The sequence below is a fragment of the Nicotiana tabacum genome, chromosome 1 (genome assembly GCF_000715075.1).
Source record: "Nicotiana tabacum cultivar K326 chromosome 1, ASM71507v2, whole genome shotgun sequence".
In the NCBI taxonomy this organism is placed as follows: domain Eukaryota; kingdom Viridiplantae; phylum Streptophyta; class Magnoliopsida; order Solanales; family Solanaceae; genus Nicotiana; species Nicotiana tabacum.
The window spans coordinates 59,272,310-59,283,708 of record NC_134080.1 but is presented as its reverse complement, the minus strand read 5'-3'; the positions used below and the strand labels follow the sequence as shown (position 1 = coordinate 59,283,708).

The 11,399-nt window shown below is 40.5% G+C and overlaps 1 protein-coding gene across 1 annotated transcript; it reads right to left on the bottom strand.

The window, feature by feature from the left end:
* Positions 1 to 8,269: 8,269 nt before the first annotated feature.
* Positions 8,270 to 9,153, bottom strand: LOC142162756 (uncharacterized). Its single transcript, XM_075219464.1, has 3 exons — positions 8,940 to 9,153; positions 8,816 to 8,889; positions 8,270 to 8,656 (listed from the first exon to the last, which is right to left on the bottom strand). Exons 1-3 carry the CDS (start codon positions 9,151 to 9,153, stop codon positions 8,270 to 8,272), a joined length of 675 nt encoding a protein of 224 aa, XP_075075565.1.
* Positions 9,154 to 11,399: the final 2,246 nt, after the last annotated feature.

Below are 11,399 nucleotides of genomic sequence, written 5' to 3'. Positions count from 1 at the left end.
CAATTGGCGATCCTGCCTATAAATAATGGCAACTGGCTCCTCCTCATAACCCAAACTCTCATCCAGCTGAATAGTACTAAAGTCTAACACATGAGACAAGTCGGCGTGATATCTCTGAAGCGTAGACACGTGAAAAACTAGATGGACTCCCGATAAGCTGGGAGGTAAAGCAAGCTCATAAGCAACCTCCCCAACTCGTCTCAACACCTCAAATGGGCCAATAAACCTTAGGCTCAACTTGCCCTTCTTCCTGAATCTCATGATACTCTTTATCGGCGAAACTTTCAAGAAGACCTTCTCGGCGACCATGAATGATACATCACGCGCCTTTTGATCCGCGTAACCCTTCTATCTGGACTGAGCTGTGCGAAGTCTTTCTTGAATCAACTTTACCTTTTCCAAGGCATCTTTCACCAAGTCTATACCATACAACTTAGCATCACCAGGCTGAAATCACCCGATAGGAGAACGACATCGCCGACCATATAAAGCCTCAAATGGAGCTATCTCGATGCTGGATTGATAGTTGTTATTGTAAACAAACTCTGCCAAGAGAAATAACTGATGCCACTGCCCTCCAAAGTCAATCACATATGCTTTAAGCATGTCCTCCAAAATTTGAACTATCCGCTCCGACTGTCCGTCGGTCTGAGGATGAAGTGCAGTGATGAGCTCCACACGGGTCCCCAACTCGCTCTGAACGGCTCTCCAGAAATGGGAAGTGAACTCAGGGCCTCTATCTGATATGATGGAAACAGGCACACCTTGCAACTAGACTATCTCCCGAATGTAAATCTGAGCCAACCTCTCTGAAGTATAAGTAGTCACAACCGAAATAAAGTGTGTCGACTTGGTCAACCTGTCAACAATGGCCCACACTGCATCAAACTTCCGCAAGGTCTGGGGCAACCCAACTACGAAGTCCATAGCAATGTGCTCCCACTTCCACTCAGGTATAGGCATCTGCTAAAGTAGGCCACCTGGCCTCTAGTGTTCATATTTAACCTATTGGCAATTCAAACACCCAGCCACATACTCCACTATGTCTTTTTTCATCTGCTGCCACCAATAATGCTGTCTCAAGTCACGATACATCTTCGTAGCACCAAGATGAATGGAATACTGTGAACTGTGTGCCTCCTCTAGAATCCTCTCCCTCAGGTCATCAATATTAGGAACACATAGGCAACCCTAGAATCACAAAACACCATCCTCGCCAATCAAAACCTCCTTGGCACGACCCTATAGCACCGTCTCTCTGAGAACTGCCAAATGTGGATCATCGAATTGTCGGGCCTTGATCTGCCCCAATAATGAAGACTGAGCAACAATACATGCAAGGACTTGGCTGGGCTCTGAAATATCTAAGCTTACAAGTCTGTTAGCCAAGGACTGAATGTCCAAATCTAGTGGCCTCTGCTCCACTAGAATGAATGCTAAGCTACCCATACTCTCTGCTTTCCTGCTTAAGGCATCCGCGACCACATTTTCCTTTCCCGGATGATAAAGAATGGTGATGTCATAATCCTTCAGTAACTCAAGCCATCTACGCTACCTCAAATTGAGATCCTTCTGCCTGAACAAATGTTGTAGGCTGTGATGATCAGTATAAATCTCCCATGACACCCAATACAGATAATGCCTCCATATTTTAAGAGCATGAACAATCGCGACTAACTCTAAATCGTACACAAGATAATTCTTCTCATGAATCTTTAGCTGACGCGAAGCATATGTAATAACTCGCCCCTCCTACATCAATACACAACCCAAGCCAACGCAAGAAGTGTCATAATATACAGTCTACATCCCCAAATCGGAAGGTAACACTAGGACTGGTGTTGTAGTCAAAATTGTCTTGAGCTTCTGAAAGCTCGCCTCACAATTATCGAGCCAACAGAAAGGAGCACCCTTCTGAGTCAATCTAGTCAGAGGTGATGCAATAGATGAAAAGCCCTACACGAATCGACGGTAATAACCTGCTAATCCCAAGAAACTCCTGATCTCGATCATTGAAGTAGGACGTGGCTAACTCTGAACTGCCTCAATCTTCTTGGGATCCACCTTAATACTCTCTCCAGATACAATATGCCCCAAGAATTCCACTGACTCTGGCCAAAACTCACACTTAGAGAAGTTAGCATATAGCTTTTGCTCTCGCAAGGTCTAAAGCACTACTCTCAAGTGTTTCTCGTGCTCCCCCAGGCTACGTGAGTATATCAAGATGTCGTCAATGAAGACGATAACAAAGGAATCAATATAAGGTCTGAACACCCTATTCATCAAGTCCATAAACACTTCTGGGCCATTAGTTAAGCCAAAGGACATCACTAGAAACTCATAACGACCATATCTAGTACGAAAAGCAGTCATCGGGACATCTGAATCCTGAATCTTCAACTGATGGTACCCTAATCTCAAGTCGATCTTAGATAACACCTAGAACCCTGCAACTGGTCGAACAAATCATCAATAACAGTAACGGGTACTTGTTCTTAATGGTAGCCTTGTTCAACTGGCGGTAATCAATGCACATCCACATGGTCCCATCCTTTTTCTTTAAAAACAACACTGGTGCACCCCAAGGTGACACACTTGGGCTAACAAACCCCTTTGCTAACAACTCTTCACGCTTCTCCTTCAACTCTTTTGAAGCCATACGGTACGGTGGAATAGATATAGGCTGGGTAACTGGAGCCAAATCAATATCATTATCACGATCCGGTGGCATGCCAGGAAGGTTAGAAGGAAACATGTCGGCAAACTCCCGGACTACTGGAACTGAATCAATCATCGGAGACTCTACGGTGGTATCCCGAACATAAGCTAGATAAGACAAACAACCCTTCTCGACCATATGTCGATCCTTCAGAAAAGAGATAACCCGACTAGATGTATCAACTGAGGAACCCTTCCACTCTAACCTTGGCAACCCTGGCATTGCTAATGTAACAGTTTTCGCATGGCAATCTAGGATAGCGTGATATAGAGATAATCAATCCATGCCTAGGATGACCTCAAAGTCGGTCATTTCAAGCAACAGGAGATCTGCTCTAGTCTCGAAACTGCAAAATGTGACCACACAAGGCCGATAAATCTGATCCATAACTACAGAATCGCCCACAAGAGTGGACACATGAACAAGAGCGCCCAAAGGCTCACGAGGAATATCCAAGAAATGAGCAAACAGAGATGACACATATGAATAGGTAGACTTTGAATCAAATAGCACTGAAGCATCCCTACCGCAGATGGAAATAATACCTGCGATAACGACATTTAAGGCCAATGCATTTGGTCTGGTCGGAAGGGCATAGAATGGCTGGAGTGCCGGCTGGCTGGCCTCCACCTGACTAAGTAGTAGCTGGCTGACCTCTGCTTGTCTGGCCTCCACCTCTAGGACGGCCCCTACCCATCTGTCCCCTGCCTCTGGGAGGCTGAGCAACCGGTACTGCAATTATGGGCTGCTAACCCTGTTGTACTGCATTGCCCTGAAGTCTGGGGCAGGTCCTCTTCATGTGACCCGAATCTCCATAATCGTAACAACCTCTTGGCACCATAGACTACTGTCCGGAAGCCTAGCCCTGATGGCCTGAATACCCACAAGAGGAACTCTGAATAGCCGGTGGACGGTATGAACTCTCTGCATAGAACTGGAATAGGAACCAGAAGAACCCCGAGGCCTGAATAACCACTAGAGAAACCCTGAATAGCTGACGGACGGTAGGAACTCTCTGGGATGGCACTGAAATAGGGGCACGCTGGAGCACCTCGGGGAGGTGGTGGTACTGAATTTGAGGGTATAGCCTAGTCCATCTATCCAATAACTTTTGCGGGTCCCCATCCATAGCTGGTCTAGGCTTGGGTACCGCTACAGCGACTGGCTGAGCCCCATCCGCGAGTACTGAACCCGGAGTCTGATACACTGCAGCTGCATGACCAGGAGCCTGAGCAGTGGGGGTCTATGCTCCCCTTCCCGCTTGTGATGCAACTGGATCCGCTGGAAATAAACCAGCCTGAGTCATGGTGTCCATGAACCGCAACATACGGCCCATGACCTCCTGGAAGCCCGGTGCTGTCATGAAGTCTGCGGGGGTAGGCCCAGCTGCAGGCACCTCGCCCTGCTCCTTAATGAGAGGATCTCTTGTAGGATCCTCCGATGGTGCTACTAGAAAAGCTCTGGGATGCCCACGTCCCCTACCTCAGGTTGGTGCCCTCCCCCGGCCTCTACCTCAACCTCTAGCAACGAGGGGAGCAGCTCCTCCCAGGTCTAGTACATCTGCCATGCGCGTCCTCACTATTTATGAGAGAATAGAAGAGGGAAATTTAGTATGCCGACCACTGCACGACAGGAAATGAATAAAGAGTAGTTTTCCTAACACCCTATAGCCTCCCGAAGATAAATACAGACGTCTCCGTACCGATCCACAAGACTCTATTAGGTTTGCCCATGACTTGTGAGACCTACGTGAACCTAGTGCTCTGATATCATGTTGTGACGACCTAATTCATTATAGGTCATGATGGCGCCCAACACCGTTGTCAAGCAAGCCAACCCGAAGATATTAGTGAGTTCTCATTTTACTTACCAAAATAATTCCATCATTTTCTAAATTTGAATTTAAAATAAGTGATAATTAGCAACGTAAAATAATAGTTATACAACCCAAAAGAATAGTCTACCAATGTGTGCCAAGACTTGGTGTCACAAGTATATGGGCATGTAGTAGAATATACAAAATAATAAATCTATCCTATTGTCTGAAATGGAATAGACAGTCAAAAACAAAGAGAGACTCCATCAAGCTGCTGAACGGCATAGGAAGGGAGCAACTCACCGTGAAAATCTTGACCTACTATCAAGGATGCGCACCGGACGGGTAGCTAGATGTATATGCCTCAGATCCTATACAATTTAGTACAGAAGCGTAGTATGAGTACATAAACAATATGTACCCAGTAAGTATCCAGTCTAACCTCGAAGAAGTAGTGACGAGGGGTTGACTGGACACTTACTAGGGTCAGACAGTATAAGAAAGTGTTATGCTAAGCATGTATGTCATAAATAAATAACAGTTTATAGCAATAAGTGATAGGTTCTTTCCTAGATAATATCATAGATAACCATTTACATTTCGAGGCATTTAACACAGTTCAAATCACAGGAAGTACCGAGCAAGAAGCATGCGCAAATAGTGCCGAGGTCGTACGACCCCATCCAATATAAAAATAAAGTGTGCACTGTCGGAGGGTCGAACGGCGCGAACCATAGATGCATATATTATCCCGTTCGTGAATCATACATGCGATGCGGTCAAATATAATTAAACACAAAAAACAGTCAGGCAGGAATATATCGGGGAAGCAATTACTCAAAGAAATGTCAACTTCTCTTTAAAAGGTCAAGAAAATGATGTTCCTCTTTATAAATTCATTTACCACATTCAACATGATTTAAGCAATCTAAATTGACAACAAAATTACAAGAATAGCACATAAAGCATACTTTTGGATCCTAGATATCCGGACTTAAGTATAACAGTGGCTACGCACGGACTCTCGTCACCTTGTGCGTACGTAGCCCCCACATTTAGTGGGAAATTATTCAATTATTTCACCTATGGGGACAATTCCTTCTTACAAGGTTAGAAAGGAGACTCACCTCGCTCCAAAGTGTTCTTCCAATATCAAGAACGTGCGCAAACCCTCAATTTGGAGCCGAATGATCCCAAAACTAATTAAACGAAGTAGGAACTAGTCAATACAATATCAATAGTTCGTATTCTAACTATTTAAGTAATTTCCCAACCCTAAACACAAGTTTCCTAAAATCCATCCCCGGGCCCACCTGCCCAGATTTCGAAAATATTTGAGGGAAGTCGTTACCCATAACCCAAGGATCAAGAATATATAATTTCTACTTCTTTCCATACCAAATTTCATCGTTTATTCTTGTTTTTATCAAAACCCTAGGTTCTACTCAAATCCCATGATTTTTACTAATTTTTATGTGTTAATCTACCCAAAACCCAAGTATTAAACTCTCATTAAGTAGAAATAACTTACTTCACAATGCTAGGTTGAAATCCCCTCTTTGAAAGCTCCCAAATCGCCCAAGTGTAGAAGTGAAATGAAATAAATGGCCTAAGTCCCGTTTTTAAAAGCTGTGCCCAGGCCTCTGATGTCACATTTGCGACACCAGGTTCGCAAGTGTGACAAAAGCCTCGCAAATGCGAAGCCTGGTCTTAGGCTGCTGTGGTCGCAAATGCGAACCAAGAGTCGCAATTGTGACTTCTGATGGGATCGCAAATGTGGCAGAGTTATCGCAAATGCAAACTCTGCCTGGGTCGGGATCCTCCGCAATTGCAAAGCCCTCCTCACAAATGCGAGGTCGCATTTGCGAACAAATCTCTTGCAATTGCGAGATCTGTTGCAGCAACCAAAAACACCAGAAATCTGGAGTGTTTTCTACTCCTCCCCCACGTTCGAAACTCACCCGCACCCTTGGGGCTCCACACCAAATACTCCCACTAGTCTAACAATATTATACCAACTTTCCCGTGCGACCAAATCGCCAAAATAACATCTAAAACTACCGATTTAGCACCAAAACGTATGAAATCCTTAAGAACATTTGAAATTCCTATTTTTCAACCAGATGTCCGAATCACGTCAAATCAGTCCCGTTTCTCACCAAATTTCACAGACATGACTTAAATATTATATTGTACCTGTACCGGGCTCCGGGACCAACATATAGGCCTGATACCAACATGATCAAATATTATTCCATTTCTTTAAATCCTTAGATTTTCAGTTTAACAATTTTTAACAAAAATTCATTACTCGGGCTAGGGACCTCGGAATTAGATTTCGGGCATATGCCGAAGTTCCATATTTTATATGGACCCTCCGAGACCGTCAAAACACAAGTCCGGGTCCGTTTACTAAAAATATTGACCAAATTCAAACTTGGCCTTTTAAGCCAACCTTAAGGAACTAAGTGTTCTGATTTCAATCCAAACTCTTCCAAATCCCGAACCAACCATTCGCGTAAGTCGTAAATCAGTTAAAGCAAGTACGGAAAGTCTTATTTAGGGGAACGGGGTCCTAGAAAGCAAAATGACCAGTCGGGTCATTACATCCTGAAACCTCAAGGCCCTTGCAACTTCTAAGATATGCCTATGTCTCCTCTCCACCACTCCATTTTGTTGTGGAGTGTGAGGACAACTTCTTTGATGAACAACACCACAAACTGCCAAGAAATCTTTATATTTTGTGCTAAAAGATTCTACACCATTATCTGTTCTCAACATCTTAACATCCTTCCCAAATTGCACATGCACTAGCCTAAAAAATGATTTCAATAGCACAATGATGTCACTCTTCAATTTCATCAGAAATACCCAAATCATCTTTGAGTGATCATCTAAAAGTGTTAGAAAATATCTATTCCCATTATATATAGGAACTCTATATGGTCCCCAATGTCTACATGTACTAAATAAAAAATCTCTGCAGCTCTACTATTACTAAGAACAACAGACTTTCTTGTTTGTTTAGCTAATGGACAGGCAATACATCTTTCAAAACTACAACTTGAAATCTCCTTATTTTTCAAAAAATCTAGCTTCATCATGACCACTGCAGGTATGTGTCCAACCTTCTGTGCCATATGAATATATCAGTTGTCATTTTTGCAACAAGACAACTCTTAATTCTCTGTGCTTCCTTATTCCTATCATTCTTCCTTGGGATCAAGAGATAAAATCCACTTTTATCCTTACCAATCCTCTTTACCCTCCCAGTATACAGGTCCTGGAACACACAGAATGTTGGAAAGAAATTCACTGAGCACTGCAGCTCCCTTGTTAATTTGGAAACTGATAACAATTTATACTTAAACTCAGGCACACATAATACAACATGAACTGTATCATCTTCTGTGAGATTGTAACTACCTTGATATGTAACAGGGACAGACTTACCATTTGGAAGATGCACACCACCTCTCTTATGTTCAGGTAAATTAGTTACATTATGCAGCAAATTATGGTTTGACATCATGTGATTAGTTGCTCCAGTATCTATAATCTAAGGATCTTTGCAATTTTCAAACAATTGTGAAGCATCATTACCTGCCATATTATCCATGTGACCATCTGATTTTTCCTTGTTTAACAACCTCATTATCTGCCCATACTGCTCTTCAGTGAAGAAATTAGCCATTCCTTGATGTCCCTCAGCTTTTCCCTTACTTAGCATTTTCCTACTCATGACTGTCATCATTTACCACTGCATTTGCTTGTCTGTACTGATAGTTTCTCTTTCCCTTAAAGCTCGGTGGATAACCATGGAGTTTATAACAAGTATCTTTGGTATGTCCATTAAAACGACAATACTCACAATACAAATTGTTAAATTTTTTAAATTTTGCTAGACTATCCTTAGTACTCATGAATGCTGTGGAATCATTCATATCACTTGCTAGATTGACCTGTGAATTAGAGAAACAGACCTTCCACTGGTTTTCCTCATTGATCAATATTGCAAATGCACGTCTTACTGAGGGTGATGGAGATTGGAACAAAATCTGACTTCTAATGGCTCCATGCGACTCATTTAGTCCCATTAAAACTGAAAAGTTTTTGTTGATCTACGTGTTCAATAAAGTCATAACAGGGAGAGAAGGAATTAAGGATCCATATTCATCCCAAAGAGATTTCAGTCTAGAATGATAAACAGAAATGCTTGAAGTACCTTAAGAAATTGTGGCTATTTCTCTCTGAAGGTTGTAGACTCTAGATACATTAACCTTGTTGAAACGATCCTCCAAATCTAGCCAAACTTCAAGAGCATTATCAGCATAGACAATTCCAGTAATCAGATCTGGTAAGACAATGTTCATTATCCATGTTAGGACTGTTGCATTGACTCACTCCCAATCTTCTCCTCAGTGAATTGACATTTCGTACAAGTTCCATCAATGAACCCTAGCTTCCGCTTTGCTCGCAATGCCATCACCATCACTTTACTCCAAACTAAATAGTTCTTAGTTCCTTTCAGCTGAATCGAGATGATTACATTACTAGGATTGTCTGAAGGCTGTAGAAACAGAGGATGCCTAGGATTATCAATGTCTAATGTCGCCATTGTTGAGCTTCAAAGCTTCTGAAAAAACATCTAACTTTCTCCAATTTGAATGAAGATAACCTATCTAGATTTAAGGAGCTAACAATCAAACTGAGCTCTAATCGATTTACTCAAGCTCTGATACCATATTAAATTATGTCATTGATGCGCAATATTTGAGCTCAGAGAACATTGAAGAAGAGAGAGTGAAAGTCGGTTCTGGAGAAAAGCTCACAATTATATTGAAGAAGTAAATAAACATTTACAATGCTAATCTATATATACTACACATTGTTACGCTAACTTAGCCTAATGTCCAATCACTCACTAACTAACATAACTAACTAATGCTAACATACACAGTTGTTATCCTACACCTTGCTCACCCATTATGCTGTGAGATTCACGTTGTAACCAACTGTTAGCTCTTTCATCTCAACAGTATTAATTGTTCTTAAAGGAGAAAAGGTTACATATGACAACTTCAAAGAGAAAATGACAATGTATGGCCGCTCTCAAAATAATAATCGAATATATATATATATATATATATATACTGTATGTTATATACAAAAATTATACAAATTTTATATAATTTTTTGGTTATCGATTATAAATAGTTTTTGGCGCAAGCTAAAAGTGATAGTGCTCCATCTTTCAAGTAAAGCGTACATGGACTCCATTACATGGTTAACAGACCCACGAGCCCAGAATGTCAGTGGGTTCAGCCACTTATGTCGCAGCCCACTAACTTTAATCCAATCTGAAGGTAGATCAAAAAACCCAGTCCACCATCCAAAAGAGAGAGAAGAAGAGCAGAAACAATATTTTTTATATTAAAAATACGAAATAAAATTTTTAAAGTCTTTCATAAGCTACATGTAATAAATCTGGCAGGAGAAAAATCAGCATTTCCTCGAGCATGTCTTTCCCAATTAGCAAATCTTCTTTATGTCTGTAATTTTCATTTGCCAAATAATATACTATATTTATTTGTGTGGAAATGACACCAGATAGCTATTTTTAAGTATATAGTTTAAATTATATTCACAATTTATAATGTATCTAAAGATTAGCTAATTCGTTCAAATATCAGGACACGACATCCTGAAATTTAAACCTAAAAACATCGTGTCCTAAAGTTTGAAAATTGTGCTTAGAAGTTTAAATCTTATGTCCTGAATTTTAAATTTAGGATACTTAGTCCTGAAGTTTGGATGAAATGACTAATCTTTAAATATATCGTAAAGTATAAATATATTTCGAACAACAGCTTTAAAGTGGCTACTGATGCAGTTAGTCCTTTATTTGCGTAAAAATAGCAGGGGCTAGCCAGTTTTCGGACTGGTCATTCAAAAATAGCCAGCGTTAAAAAGTTAATGAAAAATAACCACTATTTTGCTGCAATGCGAAAAGTTCCAGCATAATATACTGGAGATCGGTGCACCTGTATATGAACTTCCAGCATATTATGCTGGAGCTCCAACACGCAGAAAGTTCTAGTATAATATACTGGACCGGTATATTATACTGGAACTCCAGTATAATATACTGGAGTTCATTATACTGGAGTTCTAGTATAATATACTAGAGTTTCAGTATATTATACTGGAGTGTTTTTCCGAATTTTGAACAGTATTTTCGTTAAAATTTATCTTTACATAAATAGTGGCTAAATTTCAATTACTTTTGAAACTGTGACTATTTTTGAATGACCACTTATAAATCTGACTATTTTTGAATTTCTCCCCTTATTTGCATCCCTCCAGAAATGTATAATAGAGGCCTTCTTGGCTTCCAACAAATATTTATGATCTCTAATAATATCCCGGGAGGACAATATTGTATATCATCCTCTTTGATAAGCTTAATTGCTAGCAGACAGTCCGTTTTCACCACTGATTTTTTATATCTCGCTTCTTTAGGTAATTTTAGCACTTAACTGATTTTCTATAATTCTTCTATGAGACTTGAAATATATTCCACACTATTGTTCACATTATTAGATAAAGACTTGATGCTTAAAGCTTTTAAGTTGTAATAAGAATATGGTTTGCATATATACAAACAATAAAACTAAAGCATATATAAGAAACAAACCTTTCTATTTTGTACATTATTATAAGATACATTCGCAAAAGGAGGTAAGCATAATACTTTAAAATCATAAAGGGTATGCTTTACAAACTTAAACTTCAAATATTTTTTCTCCTAAATTAGATGAGAAGCAAGAAGAAGAAAAAAAGAAAAGAATAGAGACAAGAGCA